Source organism: Nesoenas mayeri, assembly GCF_963082525.1.
Source record: "Nesoenas mayeri genome assembly, chromosome: 5".
Classification (NCBI taxonomy): domain Eukaryota; kingdom Metazoa; phylum Chordata; class Aves; order Columbiformes; family Columbidae; genus Nesoenas; species Nesoenas mayeri.
In genome coordinates this window covers 1,613,063-1,633,528 of record NC_137548.1, presented here as the reverse complement: position 1 = coordinate 1,633,528, position 20,466 = coordinate 1,613,063, and the positions used below count along the sequence as shown (strand labels likewise).

The 20,466-nt window shown below is 46.4% G+C and overlaps 1 protein-coding gene across 2 annotated transcripts in view; it reads left to right on the top strand.

The window, feature by feature from the left end:
• The window catches only part of MDGA2 (MAM domain containing glycosylphosphatidylinositol anchor 2), a gene marked incomplete at both ends in the record, with an annotated part of 309,300 nt that overhangs the window by 137,888 nt on the left and 150,946 nt on the right, over positions 1-20,466 (top strand). For both annotated transcript variants that reach the window (XM_080345156.1, XM_080345155.1), the window contains one exon: positions 8,435-8,609. In XM_080345156.1, the coding sequence (XP_080201282.1) occupies positions 8,435-8,609 (175 nt within the window). The remainder of the gene's footprint in view (positions 1-8,434; positions 8,610-20,466) is intronic.

Sequence of the window (20,466 nt, the reverse complement as noted above, 5' to 3'; positions counted from 1 at the left end):
ATTAATAACCACTTTTTTTTTGCTCTGTTAGAGAATAAAAGGCAGTCTCTTTTTTCCTATGTGTTATAACAAACAAGCTGGAAAATAACAATTTCTCTGTGATCTCTGGCACTGCATCAGAACTGATCACATCCTGCACGTTAACAGTTGCTGTCACAGGCTGCTCTTAGCGAGATGAGGAAAGAACTGCGCTTTTGCATGCCAGCCCACTGAAGCATGAGCGCGTGTGCGAACAGGAGCACACGAGTCGTCCCATCAAGGCAAGAGCATCAGTCACCTGCCTGTTTTTGCGGCCCGAGGAGGCTGCTCAGCGTTCTCCCTCGTGTTTCTGGGAGGTATGAGCAGTTTTGGCACAGCCCATTTAAAACCAGCGTTCCCAGGTGCCTGCACCCCAGCCACTGCGAGCTTGGAGAAATACGTTTGGAAACCAAAGACTCTGCAGTTGGATTTGCACTGACAAACTGGGGAGTTAGGCGGGGAATAACCTGATGAAATTTAACAAGGGCAAGTGTAGAGTCCTGCATCTGGGCAGGAACAAGCCCAGGTTCCAGTATCGGTTGGGAAATTACATATTAGAGAGCAGTGTAGGGGAAAGGGAGCTGGGGGTCCTGGGGACAGCAGGGTGACCATGAGCCAGCACTGGGCCCTTGTGGCCAGGAAGCCAATGGGACCTGGGGTGGGTTAGAAGGGGGTGGTCAGTAGGTCAGAGAGGTTCTCCTGCCCCTCTGCTCTGCCCTGGGGAGACCACACCTGGAATCTTGTGTCCAGCTGTGGCCCCTCAGTTCCAGCAGGACAGGGAACTGCTGGAGAGAGTCCAGCGCAGCCACCAAGATGCTGCAGGGAGTGGAGCATCTCCCGTGTGAGGAAAGGCTGAGGGAGCTGGGGCTCTTTAGTTTGGAGGAGACTAAGGGGGGGACCTTATTAATGTTTATAAATATATAAAGGATGAGTGTCAGGAGGATGGAGCCAGGCTCTTCTCGGTGGCAAACAATGATAGGACAAGGGGTAATGGGATCAAGCTGGAACACAAGAGGTTCCACTTAAATTTGAGAAGAAACTTCTTCTCAGTAAGGGTGGCAGAGCCTGGAACAGGCTGCCCAGGGGGAGTTGTGGAGTCTCCTTCGCTGGAGACATTCCAACCCGCCTGGACATGTTCCTGTGTGACCTCACCTGGGTGTTCCTGCTCCATGGGGGGATTGCACTGGATGATCTTCTGAGGTCCCTTCCAATCCCAGACATACTGTGATACTGTGATAACAGCTTCCTAGCCCTGTCCAAACCAGAGTCATTGTTTCTGACAGTCAGCAGGGCTTACTTTGCGTTGACAAATAATATTCCATGTAAGAACTTGTGAATAATAAACCATACTTTTGCCTAAAGCCATTTTCAAGCCCAACGTTTTGGGTATTATCCTATGAAATAAATAGGACGAGAATTTTCTATACCCCTGTTGCATATTGATAGCATGTAGCAATATGTATTCCAATAACAATGGATGCTTTGGACCCTCCGTCTCATGGCTTGTGCTGCATCACGCTGCCTCTGCTTTACTAAACATCAAAGTGCATCTTCCCCCCCTCCGCCTTTAAATTTAGTGATGGGGCAGCTAATCCTGTCATTTAGCCATGGGAATTATTTCCCTTCTCGTACAGTGAGCGCGGCCTGATGAACACATGGCACATTTCCTAGAGTCAACGTATTGTTGCAAAGATTGGATATTAGGAACAATGATTAGGAACAATTATTTTTATTAGGAACAATTTCTTCCCCCAAGGGCTGTGGGGCATTGAACAGGCTGCCCAGGGCAGTGCTGGAGTCACTAGCCCTGGAGGGGTTGAAAAGGCGTTTAGAGGAGGCTCTTAGGGACATGGTTTAGTGCCAGAGTTGGGTTATGGTTGGACCTGATGATCCTGAGAGTCTCTTCCAGCTGAAATGATTGTCTGATTCTATGACAGTGTGTGCAAGGTGGTGTCCTGCAGAGCAGCGGTGGTTGAGCTCAGCGCTGTATCTCCTGTCTTGTGGGCATGGTGCAGCAATACCTGTGATTGGGTTTAGGTGGACACAGGAAGGATATTTAAAAACCCTTGGAGGTGTAAATTGGATTTGACTGTCCCGTGAACCGTCCAAAGGCCGCGCAGAAGCATTTGCATGGACTCCAGTGAGAGGGCACCCATGGAGACGAGGAGCTGCTGGAGTTACCCGGTGATGGTTGTTGTGCCAAGGACACTGAGCAGTTCGGTGAACATCACCGTCGGTCGCACTGTGCTGGTTTCCATCTGCTTTACACTCATTTGCCTCTGGGACTCGCAGGAAAGAGAGAGGAGCTCAGTGAAAAAAGGATATTTTGGCCCAAAGTACGTTCCACTTATTGCATGTAGGTGTGAATGGTCTCTCCTGGTGTCCGACAATGAAAACTGGGATCCAATGTACTCTTCTGGGCTTTTTTCTTTATGTGATGGGTTTTTATTGGTGTAGTTTTTGTTTTGTTTTGTTTTCAGAGTTTTTAGGAATCTTTATTTTTTAAATGAGAGGGTGGGAACAGGGTATTGGAACTTCAAATATGAGTTGGAGCCAAGTTATAGAAGACTTTTAAATATATGGTGTAGTTTCTTATGACATCTGGCTTGTTATCAAACAGAGCAGCATATGGAGATCTCCTGTGGACTATGGCTAGACCCCTATTTAAAATGGACTTGGGTGCATCTCACCAGGGCACTGAGGTCTGGGTGTCTCCTCTGAATAGATGGAAGAGGTCAGGGGAGATGCACGTGCTCCAAACTGCTTCCGATAGTCTCCTTAACTGAAGGAGCAGGAGTCTCTCTATTCTGGGCCAAAAAGGGTCTTTTGTGTTGTATGTGTTGAGGGACCTGGGGGGTTCAGCTGGAGAACAGGAGCTGAGGGGAGACCTTCTGATCTCTGAACTGCCTGAAAGGAGCTTGGAGCCAGGGGGGTCGGGCTCTGCTCCCCAGGAACAAGCGCCAGGAGCAGAGGAAACGGCCTCAAGTTGCCCAGGGGAGGTTGAGGTTGGATGTGGGAACAATTTCTTCCCCAAAAGGCTGTGGGGCATTGGAACAGGCTGCCCAGGGCAGTGCTGGAGTCACCATCCCCGGAGGGCTGGACAGACGGACATGAGGTTCTCAGGACATGGGGCAGGGACAGGGGTGGGTTAACGGTTGAACTCAATGATCTTGGTGGTCTCTTCCAACCAAAGTGATTCTGTGATTCCATGTCCTCAGTGCCCTTCTTGCCTTCAGTAGCTGCTGCCCCAGCCGTAAGCGTCTGATGTCTATAGGCGTGAAGAAGTGTTCCATCACATACCAGTCAAGTTGCAGAAAGACCTTTTCCGACTCTTTGAATATAAGGGGGGGACTGTATTCTGAGGATTTGGGGGTTACAGGGGTGATGGGGAGGTTCTCATCCCTGGGTCAAAGGGCAGCAGTTCCCACCCCCAGTGCAGGCACTGGGTCCATTCTAAGGAATGTGTATCTACTTTAAATTGCTGTGCGAGGCAGGTTTCAGTGTCGTGGGGTAAGGATTGTGGGATTGTCAAAACTGCATTTTCCACCGTCTATTTGCACAAAAGAAAAAATCAGTTCCATTGTAAAGTGGTTCATGGCTGTTTGTGGGGGTTTTTTTTGTGTTTGTTTGGTTTGTTTTTTGGAGGCGGGGGGGTGGTTGTTGGTAGGTTTTGTTTCAAACAAGCAAAATATTCTATATTCAGAGTAAAATACTGTGATGTTTATGGGCTTAGGCAAAGCTGGCATTGTAAGTAGAAGCATTTCATTTTTGTAACATCAAAACTGAATCTTTTTCTCGCTGTTTTTGGGCATGAGGACTTGGAAACTGAGAAAAGTGCAGCAAAATGTTCTGAGGTTGTTTTTACATCTAAAGTGTGAAGTCTGACTTGTACCGAAGCTGCAGGAAGAGTCACTGAGCGCGGAGGCTGTGGGGTGAAATACGACCGTGTGTCTCAGGGCATCTGCTCAAGCCAATAAAATACTGTCAAATATATTGATGGTGAGAGAAATTACAGTCATATACAAATCAGACAAGTACATAGGTCATGATACGGCTAGACAGGTTGTAACTTACCCATTTTAAAAAATATAATAATTTTAATTGCATAGTTCATAAATAATTTTTCACTTCTGCATATGCTTTGTGATAAAAAAGAAAAGGAAAGAAGAAAAAAGGAAAATAAAGAGATATTTGATGACGAAAGACCGTAATTGTATGGTAGAGTGATGACAATACACGGGTGGGATTCCCAAATGTGCAGTGCAGTGAGTACTTTGGAAACCTGCATCCTTAGGAGGCCGCAGGTGCGTATCTGTGCAACGAATTAAGTTTTATTAGTCCAATTTGTGCACACAGCGATGTGCAGACCCAACTTTTTAATTAAAACTTTGCGTTACAAGCAAGAATGGCTTTGAGTTCTCAGTGGAACAGAATGTATTGACTTTCCATGTTATCAAGGCTCCCTGAGCAGACAAGCATCTGGGCGAGCAACTGCTTTGTGCAAAGTTCCTTTGAAACTATTGGAGGATCTGCAATATGTGAATGCACAATCTCGTGGTTTGTGTGTGTTGTTTTGTTTTGTTTGTTTGTTAAATAAAAAGCTCACACTCGAGAGGCTTTCTGAATTCTCTGCCGTAAAGCGTGGAGGCTGCTTTGGGATATGAGGCTGATACCTGCAAGGGTATCACACAACCCATGGTACCTATTTGCCACCACTCGCCACCCTGAAAGTGGGACGGTGTCAGTGATGTGGCAGCTGCGGCGCTGAAGGTCCCTGTGCTGAGCGGAGATGGGGACTGGGGCACCACAGCCTTGAGGAGCTCCATTCTTGGAGGGTGGAACAGACGGAGATGAGGTTCTCAGGGACATGGGGCAGTGTCAGGGGTGGTGGAATGGTGGGACTTGATGATCTGGAGGGTCTTTTCCAACCAAAATCATAGAATCCCAGAATGTGAGGGGTTGGAGGGCCCTGGAAAGCTCATCCAGTGCAATCCCCCCATGGAGCAGGAACACCCAGATGAGGTTACACAGGAAGGTGTCCAGGCGGGTTGGAATGTCTGCACAGAAGGAGACTCCACAACCCCCTGGGCAGCCTGGGCCAGGCTCTGACACCCTCACTAGGAAGAAGTTTCTTCTCAAATGTAAGTGGAACCTCTTGTGTTCCAGCTTGATCCCATTACCCCTTGTCCTATCATTGTTTGCCACCGAGAAGAGCCTGGCTCCATCCTCATGGCACTCACCCTTTATATATTTATAAACATTAATAAGGTCACCCCTCAGTCTCCTCTTCTCCAAACTAAAGAGCCCCAGCTCCCTCAGCCTTTCCTCACACGGGAGATGCTCCACTCCCTGCAGCATCTTTGTTGCCCTGCCCTGGACTCTCTGCAGCAGTTCCCTGTCCTGCTGGAACTGAGGGGCCACAGCTGGACACAAGATTCCAGGTGTGGTCTCCCCAGGGCAGAGCAGAGGGGCAGGAGAACCTCTCTGACCTACTGGCCACCCTCAGTGTCAGCCACTCCTCCCATTCCCTCGTCCAAGTCATTGATGAATATATTGAATAATATTGGTCCCACCACTGACCCTTGATGCACTCCACTAGATACAGGCCTCAAAATGCTTCTGTAATTCTTTAAGGTTGAGTTTGGTGGTCTCAGTCTCTTAAAAGTCATTGAGGGTCACCCCAAGGCATGGACTAGGGCTTGCTGGGGACCCCTCTGCAGAGGTTTTCAGCCTCAGCCATCTGGCTTTGCTGTGCTCAATGTTTTGATTACTGCATTAGCATAGCACTGAAAGTCATCTTTCTTCAGCGGGCGTTCAATAAATTACAATGCAGTATCGATCAGCAGGTTCTGGCGGGTGTGTGGAGTTAAAGCAAAGGTAAATAATGAACTGAAGCTAAATCAGAGCAGTGCCATTCCTGGAGGATTACTTTTATGAGAGAATCTAGTCAACAGTATTCCTTTTATTCTTCAGGGATCTCTACATACACTACAAAATTATTTAACGTCTTAAAATTACTCTTCTAAAACTTACATATGTGTATGTATGTTTTTTTAAGCTGAAGTGTCTGATTCTGTGTGCAGCCAAGGAGCATCCCGTTAAAATTTCTTGTGATAAAGATGGCTACACCAGCCTTGAGATGTGGTGGAATGGGAAGGCTTTTGTGTTCATAAAGATAAAACTCTGATAGTATCTAATTAAACTTAGCTATATTTTTTGTCTAAGTTATGTAACGTTACCAACTAAATAATGTTTTATAAGTATTATCAGCATCTCTGTAAGTTATGTTGTTTGACAGGGCAGACTGCATTCCCCTTGAAGCTTTTTGTGGTAGAGGAAAGGGAGGAAGAGAGAAGTAAAGAGAAGTAAATGTTAAAGATGCTGCTCATTTTTTTTACACTTAAAAACTCAAACAAAGCTGTTTTTACAGTCCTGATTGCATGAAGGGAAATAAAACATGCAAGAGATTCAGCGAACATCCTAAATATTGTTTAAAAATACTTCTCAAGCATTTGAAATATATATGATGAAACCGTATTCTGCGGCACGCGAGAGCTGAGCGCGTGTTCCAAAATTATCCTGCAGCACGTTTATGTGGATGATTTTAAAAAGCCCTGGAGCCAAGAGTTTAGAATAGAAGTACAGACAGATTGGGACTGGTAAATATAGCAGTTGTGATGGCATCCCCCTCGCGTGCGCCCGAGTGCTGGAGACGTGGAGTCTGGTGTGTTTGCTTTATCCCAGAGCAGCAGAACCACGCGAGTTCTGCCGCTCACCTGGTGAGAGGGCAAAGCCACTCACAGAATCACAGAATCCCAGCATGGCCTGGGTTGGAAAAGCCCTCAGAGATCATCCAGTCCAACCCTTGGTCCAACTCCAGCCCATTGACCAGATCACGGCACTAAGTGCCATGTCCAGTCTCAGTTTCAAACCCTCCAGGGCCGGTGAGTCCAGCACCTCCCTGGGCAGCCATTCCAATGCCTGACCACTCTCTCTGCACAGGATTGCTTTCTCATCTCCAGCCTCAGTTTCCCCTGGCAGAGTTGAAGCCCATGGCCCCTTGTCCTATTGCTGATGCCTGGGAGAAGAGCCCAATCCCCCCCTGGCTAGAACTGCCCTTCAGGTAGTTCTAGAGAGTGCTGAGCTCAGCTCTGAGCCTCCTCTTCTCCAGACTGAACAAGCCCAGCTCCCTCAGCCCCTCCCCATAGGGCTTGTGTTCCAGTCCCTTCCCCAGTTGTGTTGCTCTTCTCTGGACCTGCTCCAGCACTTCAATGTCTCAGGTTGATTAATTTAACAAGCCAGGAAGAGATGACAATGTTTCGGAAGTGTTGTTTGCTGTGGTTTCAGCCTCTGACGGCCACGCTTCCCCTCGTTAGAAGGGCGGGAGGATTTACAAGGGGTACAGCCGGGCATGAATTTTTCAGTTCATTGCATTTTGTAGAAGGTCCTTCCAGCCCAGAAGTTCCCAATGAGAAGACGACTGACCCTTGCCCACCTTGTGCTCCTGTGCGGTTTACTGGGATCTGGACCTGGTTTTAGGTCAGGACTGGGATTGGTGCCAGTCAAGTGTCTCTGCAGTTGGGGGAATGATCTCCCTCAGCCAGGACAACCCCTGGGGCCACCTTGGCATCCAAGAGCCGCCCAACTCAGCCATGGGACCTTTGTGTGGAAGAAGGTTGGAAGCACAATGTGTCCAGCTCAGGCACTCGCCGCTGGTCACAAAACACCTGTTTGAAGAAGCAGATGTTAGTAGTTTGTTGCAGTTTCAAGCAGCTGAATGTTTGACTCCTTAAATTCGAATTTTTATTGCTGCTGAAAGATAATCCATTGGTTCTTTTGATGGTGTTTTCCGATGTGCCCTTATTTTTCGTGAGTGTGATTTCAATGAAGACTGTCCACGTTCAGTGCGGGACTAGCGCTGTGATTTCTGGTGAGCTCCACTTGATGCGGTTTTTGGGGAATTTGTCTGCAGCTGTTCCAGCTGTGCGTCACTGGTGGCGACTTGAGTTGCTCTCCATGGCTCTGCTACTGGCTTTTATTTCTTTTTGATGGGGTATTTTCATTAAAAGTATTTAATGATTTTTAAGAGAGGGTGATAAATGTGAGGTTGTGGAGTCTCCTCTCTGAGACATTCAAACTCCCTGGACCCACCTGTGTGATCTGCTCTGGGGGTTGGACTGGGGGATCTCCAGAGGTCCCTTCAACCCAACCACCCTGTGATTCTGTGGTTACTGTTGAGGGGCTCTTGGGGGAGGTGTTTTTAAGTGTGAGCTATTCATTTTTCTAGAGAAGGTCCCCAAGTCCTCCAGCATAAAATCCTGACAGATACACACATGGTTCTCAGTTTGGTGAAGAGCTCTATACCCTGCTCACTTATACAGGCTTAAAGTAACAATCTTTCTCGGTGCTTGCTCAGATCAGGTGGACCAAAACAGCAGGAAGTGCCTCTGACCGATTCCAGGACTCCAGCGTCTTCAATGAAACGCTGAGGATCTCCAACATCCAGCGGCACCAAGGAGGACGCTACTACTGCAAGGCTGAGAACGGCTTGGGTTCGCCAGCCATAAAGTCCATAAGAGTGGATGTGTACTGTAAGTAAACCGCTCGGGAAGTTCTTACTGTGCTTTTGATTAGCTTATAGTAGCTGGTGTTCCAATGAAGTGACTGTCTCTTTGTGAAGTCCAGTTTTCAACTTTACTTTAGGGGAGATTCGGCAGGTTTTGGGAATATATACAGCCAGAAGACTTGTGGCTGCTCCCAGTGGAGACAGGTGGGGCTGCTTGTGTATCAAATATCTTTAAACAAAATCATAATGCTGCTGTGAGAAAGATGAAGCTCAGGTAGAACTTAACCTGCTTAGTTATTAGAAGAATATTTGTCTCCAGCTTGCATAGGATGAAGATCTACGGTGTAGCAGAGCCATTAATCTCCTGTACTTTTGCCTGCATTTACCCTCAAAAATGATACTGGAGTAAGTACAGACTTTTAAAATTGCTGCTGAAAGATGAGGCCTCTTTTTTTTAATGGCAATCTCTTTATATTCCTGTGATACACATTTTTAAAAGCTTTATTTAAAACGTTAGGTGAAAAACATGAAGTATTGGAGTTGCAGTGCAATCGGTCACTAGAGCTGGCGAGAAAAGGAAACGATTGAAAACGTTGTAGTGCAATAAATGCACAAAATGGAATTTAAAACGATGCTGTTGGTTCAGTGATGAACTTTGCATCTGACTCTGTAAATTCCGTGACTGGTCTAAAGTGCTGGAAAATGACAAGAGCTGAATGCATCAAACAACGTGGTTTTGTGTGCACTTCAGATTGAGAAAAACCGCTCAAAATCATGTTGAAATGCTCTAAAGATAGAAAGTCTTTGCGATATGCGTTTGGAGACTCTTCTAATGCAAGTAATGTTGTGTAAATAGATATGTTTACATGTCATGTATGTAATTAAACAAATAATAATTAGATATAAAATTAAATAGAACAAATTGACTTCAAGCTGGAGCTTGAAGTTAGTTCTTCAGTCTTGAGTCTTTCAAAGATAAACCTGACTTACGACTATAAGTATTGAGCTTGGTTTCCCAAAAGTTCCCTCTCTCCATGAGGTGAATGTCAGGAAATATCTTCATTTAGGGACCCAAGCAGTGACAGTTTTTGTGGGTTCATTATGGAACTGGGGAAGGTTGGCAACTGCCTTTTTGGGGGATTTTTTTGCCTCGTGTGAGCACTCAGCTTCATGATGTGCTTAACGAGCTCTAACACACCACTGCCAAATCTGCAAATCCTTTATGAACGATAACTGAATTAGGCAGTAATTGCTCATTAACTTGTTGGAGTCCAATAAACGAGCAGGCACCCTTAATGACAGCACGGAGCACACCAGGCAAAGCGGTCGCTGTTTGTAGGGGGCTGGTACAAGGTTTGCAGAGAGGGGCGAGCAAACATCTAAATTTCTTCTGGATGCCATCAAAGCTCTTGCCACCTACTCCAGCAGCAATGTATTACATTTTCCTTCTTCATTTTATAATCAGCCACTGATGGTGGCAGGAAAAGCAGTCTTAAGAATGTGGTCTGAACAATAAGGGTTGAGAAACATTGTGTTGAAGTTTTGGTTTTATTCTTATATATCATTGAGACTTTCTTCTGGGATACGTCTTTTTCCTCGTATTTTGTTTAGCTATTAACATGTGCTCTTGGGTTTGCTGTCTGGGATTTATTATGGGGTTAAGTTGGTTTTTACAACATACGCCGCTTCTTGTTATACCTCAAATACAGATGATGTCTTTCTGGAACACGACAAACTTCAGGTTCCAGCTGGGATTAAATCCTGGGTGATTTCTCATCATATGCAGGCTGGTATTTCTCTGGGTATTTTCATCTGTTAGTGATCAACCATTCGCAGGCAGAATTGCTGCAGTAAGCTTAAGGTACCAGCAAGGATTGTATCTGAGAAATACAGGAGAAAACCTCCTGTACCCCACAGAAAAGCTCATAAGAAATCAAAGTATTGGAGATTGAAATGGTCCTGTTGAAACTTCCACTTAGCCTAAAATAATAACGTCTGTTTTAATTGCAGTTTTCTATTTTGCATTTTGCTTTGTTGAGTATGTAGTGTATAGATGAGTTGTGTGCGCCACATCAAGAACTCTGAGCGTGAATATTGGGGGCGGGTGGTTTATCTTGAGTAATTGCCCATGAGGCACTTTTGCTCGGAAACCCGAAAATGAAGGATCACAGGTACTTTGGCAACATTTTCTATCAATATTTTTATGTTCCTTTGTTTTTGTGGTTTTGTTTGTTTAGTGAACATCTACTTAGTGAAACTACGTAGAGAAAGATGTTACCGGTTTGAGGTAACAATCAAAACCAAACCTATAGAAAGCAGCTGATGCTCCCTTTTGAAAGCAAAGCTTTACCATTAGAGCAAGAAGGAAATAGTTTTCATTTGTTTATGAAACCCTCAAATGCATTTAAAGCAACAAGCAAAAGGTTTATATTTCTTAAAAGCTGGGTGAGGGAAAAATCACTTTGGAAGCATCTTGACTTGTAAACCTAAAGAGAGAAAACAGCATTAAAGTCATGTTCCACATCAGTTTTGGATCAAGAGCTCTCTAAAGGGCTAATTTAAGTCTTCAGCCTCCTATTTAAAATTAGAGAAGGCACTATATCCGTATAGCTTGAAAATGAATTGCTGAATCTTTATTTCCTCGTTCATGTCTGTTATTGACTTGCTGGTTGGCTGGGAAGTTTTCATATCAACATTTGCATGGGAAGTCTTGCTCTCCAGTAATCTCCTGGTTTTCATTTTCCAGTTGACTCTGGCGTTCAGCAGCACTCAGACCCACATTTGCTGCTACTGCAATAATTAATTATACGGATATAAGTGATGAAGGATCCACAGTGTTGGGCTGTGTGAGGGGAGAGGGGGCGGTGACATTATTCCTATGGACTTTCCGCAGTCTTGAAAATGCTTCTAGTTTTATTTTTGCAGGAAGGCTCTATGGAAGTTGCCAGAAACTGCACGTGGATCTGAATGTGTTGGGTGGTTTGTCTGGTAAAGGATTCCCAAAGTATCATTCTTGATTTCTCATTATCTTGGATGACTCCGACCAAACCTTCTGACCACTTTATCCTGGGTATTCAAGAGGTACTTATCGTAAAATCACTTTGGTTGAAAAAGCCCCTCAAGATCATTGAGTTCAACCGTTCCCCCACCCCAGCACTGCCCCATGTCCTGAGAACCTCATGTCCGTCTGTCCAGCCCTGCAGGGCTGGTGACTCCAGCACTGCCCTGGGCAGCCTGTTCCAATGCCCCACAGCCATTTGGGGCAGAGATTATTCCTAATACACAACCGAAACCTCCTTGAGGCCATTCCCTCTCGTTCTATCGGTTCCTTGGGAGAAGAGACTGACTCCCCCCTCACTCCAACCTCCTTTCATTTCTTCAAGTTCAGTGCAGGCCTAAAGGTTCCTTGGTGTTATTTTGGTGTACCCTGTAATTCTAATTTACCACTTTCTAAATAGTATTTGGCTATTAGTCTGAATTATATGCTGCTTGAGGGCATAGTATTATTTTCCGCTCTAAGAAGTTAAACAAAACCCCAGACATTTTATAACTCCATTTATGGGTAAAGATCACAGCTAAGGAGTTAAAATAAAGATATGCATTAATTTTGAAAATAGTCAGGGGGGTAAATCCTCTGCTGGCTGAAGAGGAAAAAAACGCCTTGCGAAGAATGAGTAGTTCAGGGTGTTTAGAGCCAAGCATGAAGCCGTGGCTCCTGCTGGGCTGGATTTACTTGGTTGCCACCAGGCTTGCCTGCTGGAGGACAAAATCTCCGAGAGCTCAAGGAAAGTCCTTCAGTCCCATTGAGCTGCATTTAGTGGTGATGCAGTTCTCAGCGATGCTCCGAGGAGGTCAAGAGCATCGCTCGCTGCTGCAGGTGATGGCGCTGGTACCACCCCGGCTTTATTTGAAGCCATCATGGATTATACCAAACTAGCCTGCAATCTCTTCTGTTCCTCCAACATATGCAGATCTAAGTCAAACCTTTGAAAACGAGCCGTCCCATGTGGGCTGGTGTCAAAACAGTTGAATGCCAAAGGTCTCATTTCAAGTCTGTGCTTGTGCCAGAACCTCCTTCCACCACTTTGCAACTCCTCACCTTGGTTTTCTCATCGGGACATCTCCTGTTTGCTTTCTGGAGTAGTAAATAGACTGGTAACAATCTCTTTGTTAGAAGACAACTTTCTGTCCTATACTTTGTACGTCTAAGAAAAGTGTTTTCATTTTCCTCTGGCAGCTTTGGCTGAAGATGCTCGTCTCGTCTTTCACATCAGATTAAAGGGAGCGCGCTCGGTCCCCGTGGCAGTGGGTTCCCAGGGGAGGTTTCCATGCTTGCAGAGCCACCAGGAGGAGAAACCGCCTCCCACATCCAAGCTGCGCTCAGCCCCGACTTGAACTCTTGTTCTTCTTCCTCTGGAAGCATCTCTTTAAAGTCCATCTTATCTTTCCTCTTTGAAGACAAAGCTTTTGTACTTGACTCCTAGGAAAAATTTTGCTTGACTTATGGAGGACGCTTTCTCCTTTTATAAAGAAGGAAACTTACGGTATAAATTAAGCATTTTTATTTAAAGAAGCCGAGCTCCTACAAGACAGCTTTTTTGTTGTTGTTCCCAAGGGACAGTTTACCAGATTTTTAACAAACTGCTCCATTGACAATATATTTTTGCATTCCGTATGGACACCAGGGCAGGCTGCACAGCTCCAGTATAGAAAATGGAGGTCAGGTTTAGAGTAAAAGTTCTCTGAAATTAATTTGGAAGTCAGGATGAAAACTGTTTCTCAAACAGGTTTAGTGCACAGAAGTGTTAAGGTTTTATTTTGTGGTAGATAAGAGACGTACACAGTGCAGAAAACACTGCGTGCTGATAAAGTCTGTGAATGCAGGATTAAGAGGTTTAGGGGAAACAACGGTGTCTTCTGCTCAGAGATCCACTTAAATCTTCGTTAGCAGCTCTATTTCCAGAAACCGTCCCTTTATGCCAGATTAGATCCACCACAGGGTATTCTGTTTGCATGCAACATGTTAGGTTAAGTCCATCCACCATCAACTGCTGCTGTGTGTGCTGGGTTTGGGCTGATTTTGTGTTGCAATGGCATTGCAGCAAGGGGGAGATCAGAGCAGCCCGATGCAGTTTATTCACAGCATGTGGTTTATTTATGAGCAAAATGGGGGAAAGGGACCTGGGGGTGCTGGGGACAGCAGGGTGACCATGAGCCAGCACTGGGCCCTTGTGGCCAGGAAGCCAATGGGACCTGGGGTGGGTTAGAAGGGGGTGGTCAGTAGGTCAGAGAGGTTCTCCTGCCCCTGTGCTCTGCCCTGGGGAGACCACACCTGGAATCTTGTGTCCAGCTGTGGCCCCTCAGTTCCAGCAGGACAGGGAACTGCTGCAGAGAGTCCAGCGCAGCCACCAAGATGCTGCAGGGAGTGGAGCATCTCCCGTGTGAGGAAAGGCTGAGGAGCTGGGCTCTTAGTTTGGAGAAGAGGAGACTGAGGGGTGACCTTATTAATGTTTATAAATATATAAATGGTGAGTGCCATGAGGATGGAGCCAGCTCTTCTCGGTGGCAAACAATGATAGGACAAGGGGCAATGGGATCAAGCCGGAACACAAGAGGTTCCACTTAAATTTGAGAAGAAACTTCTTCCTGGTGAGGGTGTCAGAGCCTGGCCCAGGCTGCCCAGGGGGTTGTGGAGTCTCCTTCTGTGCAGACATTCCAACCGCTGGACACCTTCCTGTGTAACCTCATCTGGGTGTTCCTGCTCCATGGGGGGGATTGCACTGGATGAGCTTTCCAGGGCCATTCCAATCCCTGACATTCTGGGATTCTTTGGAATACATCCTGCCCCAGTTCCAGTCCTCTGTGGAACACCAGCACAGCTATAGAAATGGTAAGGCTTCTGCAAACCCTTAGCTATTCCTGCTAAATACCTGTTTAATGGGTGTGGATATTGTGCAATATTTGTGGGGTCAGGACATCTTCACCAGCTCAGGTTGCTCAGACCCCGTCCAGCCTGGCCTGGGATGTCTCCAGGGATGGTTCAGCCACCACCTCTCTGGCCAACCTGGGCCAGGCTCTCACCACCCTCAGGACAACAATTTCTTCTCCTGTCCATTGTCTCTATTGTGAGGAGGAAGGTTTTATCATTGAAACTGCAGCATCTGCCCTGGACTAGCTGTGAACATCATCAGGAAGCTTTAGACCGGTGTTAGCAAGGCCTGCAAGCGCTCAGGGTTACATCCTTATCTTGTCATTTCAGTGAGAGAGAGATCAAAGCAAGTTCTTGCCTTGTCTCAATTCCAGGGTTGATTTTGATGCCCTTCATCAATAGGAAACATTTCATTCTGAAGAGGACCCCTTTTCATAGGTGTTGTGCATTAAAGACCTCATCAATTCCTGTCTCAGACCAGAGACTTTCTGTGACAGAACAATTTCGGTGGGCTGTACTGGTGTCCCAGGTCTTTTGATGCAGCACAGCCTCAATCAGGAGGGATGGGGATCTCCGGGCTTCAACATTCACCATGCGGATTGACTGAAACGTGTCGAGTGTTGACAGTTTATTTTAGCAAACAAGGAGCATCACAGCTTTTCCTGGCTTGGGATGACACAAAGTGCTGCAGATAATACGTGTCAAATAACACCACCACCAACTGCTAATCTTCTTTAGCACTCAGTGTGTCTCCTGGTAGCATGTGCAAGCACGAGTCTGCAGGAGGAGTGTTGTTCAGAGGGATCACAGGGCCTGTAATTTGGAGATCGTTACACTAATTTCCCCAATCAGTGCGGTAAAGGATGTTGCAGGGGAAAGTGCTGAGTGTTGTGCAGAGGGATTTAATTGCATTGATCTCGCTCTCTGTCACCGGTGTTCCCGGCAGCTGTACCGCCCCATCCCACACTCGACACTCCTCCTTCACCCCTCATTTTCTGCCCGCTGCACAAATTCTGTTGTTAGGATGCAGAATCAGATGCAGTGTCGATAATTGTTTAATTCCAATAATTGCATAAGCGCTCTGCATCGTGCTCCAACCTCTGCCATGGTGCAGTACCTTGGGGCTTGAATGTGCCTGTCTGAAGCCACAATTTTGCTTTATCTCTTCTTAAACAGCACATACACATGTGTGCACGCAGCCTGTGTGATACGCTTACTCCTGCAGAGCAAAGTGCTGATGATGTACTGTATGCCTGTACCCAGTGCAGTGCCTCAGGGGGCAGTACTGAGACCAGTACTGTTCAATATATTCATCGATTGAGTTGGACGAGGCAATAGAGTGACTGTCAGCAAGTTTGCTGGTGACACCGAGCTGGGAGGAGTGGTGACACTGGAAGCTGTGCTGCCATCAGAGACCTGGACAGGATGGAGAGCTTGGGCAGGGAGAAATTTAATGAAATAGAACAAGGAAAGTGTAGAGTCTTGAATCTGGGCAGGAACAGCCCCAGGTTCCAGTGTAAGTTGGGGAATGACCTATTAGAGAGCAGCGTAGGGGAAAGGGACCTGGGGGCCCTGGGACAGCAGGGTGACCATGAGCCAGCACTGGGCCCTTGTGGCAAGGAAGCCAATGGTACCTGGGGTGGGTTAGAAGGGGGTGGTCAGTAGGTCAGAGAGGTTCTCCTGCCCCTCTGCTCTGCCCTGGGGAGACCACACCTGGAATCTTGTGTCCAGCTGTGGCCCCTCAGTTCCCAGCAGGACAGGGAACTGCTGCAGAGAGTCCAGCGCAGCCACCAAGATGCTGCAGGGAGTGGAGCATCTCCCGTGTGAGGAAAGGCTGAGGGAGCTGGGGCTCTGGAGCTGGACAAGAGGACACTGAGGGGGACTCATTCATGGATCAATATGGAAAGGGGCAGTGTCAGGAGGATGGAGCCAGGCTCTGCTGGTGACAACCAGGGACAGGACAAGGGGCAATGGGTGCAAACTGGAACACAAGAGGTTCCACTGAAATGTGAGAAGAAACTTGTTGGGGGGTGAGGGTGTCAGAGCCTGGTAACAGGCTGCCCAGGGGGTTGTGGAGTCTCCTTCTGTGCAGAACATTCCAACCCGCCTGGACACCTTCCTGTGTAACCTCATCTGGGTGTTCCTGCTCCATGGGGGGATTGCACTGCATGAGCTTTCCAGGCCCTTCCACCCCTGACATTCTGGGATTCTATGATAATGAAGATACAGTACTGGGAACAGGGAGGGGAATTGGCTGGAAGTCCCAGCTGCTCCTCATGTTGATCTGTGTCCTTCCAGCTTTCCCGGTTCACCGCAGCACTGAGATGCTGCAGGAGCTGGATTTACACTTGCGGGGCTGAGGAGGAGGGGATGCTTTATCCCCAAGTGCTATTTTTGTCTGGGTGAGATAACCATTTGCTGCTCTTGAATGATAAGGAGGCTGCTCCTCCGATTGCTTCTCACTACAGTGCTGGGATGAGGCCAGATCTGACACTGGAAAGGAAGGAGTGTGGGGGATTTTTATATGGAAAAAATTAGCTCTTTATACTAATTCTACTGAAACAATTAACACAGAAGTTCACAGGGAGGATTTCACAGTATCACAGTATGTTTGGGGATTGAAGGGACCTCAGAAGATCATCCAGTGCAATCCCCCCATGGAGCAGGAACACCCAGATGAGGTTACACAGGAAGGTGTCCAGGCAGGTTGGAATGTCTGCACAGAAGGAGACTCCACAACCCCCAGGGCAGCCTGTTCCAGGCTCTGACACCCTCACCAGGAAGAAGTTTCTTCTCAAATTTAAGTGGAACCTCTTGTGTTCCAGCTTGATCCCATTACCCCTTGTCCTATCATTGTTTGCCACTGAGAAGAGCCTGGCTCCATCCTCGTGGCACTCACCCTTTATATATTTATAAACATTAATAAGGTCACCTCTCAGTCTCCTCTTCTCCAAACTAAAGAGCCCCAGCTCCCTCAGCCTTTCCTCACACGGGAGATGCTCCACTCCCTGCAGCATCTTGGTGGCTGCGCTGGACTCTCTGCAGCAGTTCCCTGTCCTGCTGGAACTGAGGGGCCACAGCTGGACACAATATTCCAGGTGTGGTCTCCCCAGGGCAGAGCAGAGGGGCAGGAGAACCTCTCTGACCTACTGACCACCCCCCCTTCTAACCCACCCCAGGTCCCATTGGCTTCCTGCCACAAGGGCCCAGTGCTGGCTCACGGTCATAGTAGAAGCAAGTATTGTGCTTTCTGGTGAACCTTAAAGCACCTCCTGGGCTAATTGCCATGTTTCCGTCTTCCAGCATCCATGTTTTCCAGTTGCTATTGCACAGGAGTGTTAAAGAAAGCCCTTTCACTCACTCAGCTTTCTCCATCCTAAATAACCTCCAGATTTGAAAATACAGGTACTGGCAAGCATCCACTTCTGTAGATTCAGATGTTGGCGCTGCTGGGATGGTTTGGGAGAGGTTGAGTGGTGTACATGTACAAGCTGGACCCCTGTCCTGACAACTGCTCTATTCCTTTGGTCTCATTTTCTGTTCCCCCTCGGATAACACAGATGTAGCTGTTGGACACGTGTAGCTCCTGTTGGCTTTGCACCGGGACTGTCCTGCCAGGGTGACACATTATGCTTTGCACTTTTGTGCAGATATTTATAGGCTGTCGCGCACATAATAGTGAAGAAATAATCAGTGCTGCGCAGATTGAGGAATAGTCAGTGCTGATTGAAATAAGTTGTGCTTCAGTATTTTCTGGCTTGTTTTGTTTGTGCCTTGTCTGGCTGCCGTGAATCACGCGTTCTTGTTGTAATGACACTTTTAATTTCCATCTGTGGTGTCTGCGATATTCATTAATATGGTATTTGATCTTCTCTTTTGGCCCTTCATTCGTTAGAAGGCCCAGTGACATGTTTAAAGCCTCATTTACATGATGGGATGAAAGACCAGCAATAATGGGTGCAATTTTATTTTTTTAGAGGAAAATGAATATAAAGCAATAGCACAAGCATTGGCATAGATAGAAGGAAATATATTTATTTTCATCAGTTTTTTGCATGTCGCAATAAAAGAAGACGCTCCCAAATGAGATATTATGCCAATGGAAAGCATTTAGAAGCTTTCCAAATATTGATAATTGTCATCGTTGAATGTGAGCAATACAAATTTAATTTGCGGGTCTCTGATTGTTCCCTCTTTGAGCGAAATGCACAAGCCCCTGTCTACAAGGGGAAAATGTGTAAAACTCTGAAGGAAATGTAAAAGGGGTAAATTCCTCTCCCTGCCTTTGCTTTGTTCCGTATGGTTGTGCTGTGTGTTTCCATGACCATGAGGAGAGTCTGCTTATGCGTCACTATCTTTCTAATGATCCCTTTGGCTGGACGCTTGGATTACAGGGAATTATCCGCTAATGCTGCCCAGGGAGGTACAAGGTTGCGGTGGAGGGTGAGTCTGGGAGCTGAAGGGCAGGGTGGTCACAAATAGACCAGAGGCTGCTTAGTGGGATTTGGCTGAATTTGTTTCCTGCTGTGTCAGCATGCACGTGGTCCAGGAGGAGAGGGAAAGGTGCCAAAGCGGGGCGGGAAAGGCGCCCCAAAGGAGGGTGGAAATGGCCCAAACGGGGCAGGAGCGCCGCAGAATTTCAGAATGAGAGCAATGAAAATCAGTGAGCTACCCTTTCTTATCCAAGAAGACGTTTGCCTCAAGGTGTACAAGCAGAATCACCTTTTGTAAAGAATGGGGTTTTTTCTTCTTCTTTTGTGTACGTCTTTTTTTAAAAAAAAATAAGTACATATATATATATTTCAGGACGTTTTCCGTAACTTTTCATCCTTTTGTTTTTGATGGAAAAGAATTTGCCTGAAGACTGAATACTTTTCAGTGCCCAGGACCTGGTTTATTCCTGTTTTTTGCACCGGTCTAACCCACTGCAGTATGAAGGTTTCAGCTTCCCCTGGATGGGGATGGACCATGTTGTTGGGTAGCGTGTTGGTGCTGGTTCCAGTTGAGCTCTGGTAGGCGGCGTTCAGAGCTCTTCTCAACAAAAGCAGGGACTATAGATGGTGTAAATGTGTTTAACGAGAACCCCTGACATAACACTGTGCTGTGTTCCTTCTAGGTTAAGATTTTTAGTCTTATTGTCTTGTTGCTGTAATTTGTAAGTTCGATATCAAGTGCCTGAAGTCCTGATCTGATGCTTTTGTGAGCTGATGAGAAAGCTGATGGTGGGCGACTGATGGTGCATTTTGGACTGGGACAATTTCAAACAAACAAGTGAGGCAGCTGGACCATAAAATATTAATGCAAATGTGGAACGCTTACAGTAATCTCAATAGCTTTTTACACCCCCAACAGGCAAATTCAGACCGAATTAAATAGCTTTGCAGTGACTGTTAAATGTTATCAGTTCCTTACTAGCTTGTGTGCATTTTTAATTTCCACAATGAAAATCTTTGTACAAGAAAGAGGAAAAAAGAAAGCAAGCCTGATACTCTCACTGATGAAAAGTCGTACTTAATGCTTACTAAAATGCCAACAAAATGCTTGTACGTTCAGAATGGAGCCAAATGATAAAACACTTTGCGAGCTGCACAGTTCCTGGTTTGTGGTACGGTTTCAATCAGATATTTTATGGTGAACTTTGCTGATTTAATTCAGCTCAGGAAGGTCTATGGGGCTGGAAGGGGGCGGTTGGGATGCAGGGAGCAACTGGGTTCTCCTTCGGGGAGACCAGGTTGGTTTTTATCATTCCTTTTTACTCTATATTTTGATTTCATTCTATTTTATCTTATTAAACTTCGTAACTGAGTGTCTGATACTCAGTTCTGTGTGGAAACCCCTGAACTGACAAGCCGTAGACTCCAAAGACTTATATGTCCTTCTCCTAAACTGTATTTGACCCCCCTCATTGCTACTTTGCTGCCTTGCCAGGCAGCTCTGTTGTGACTTAGAAACA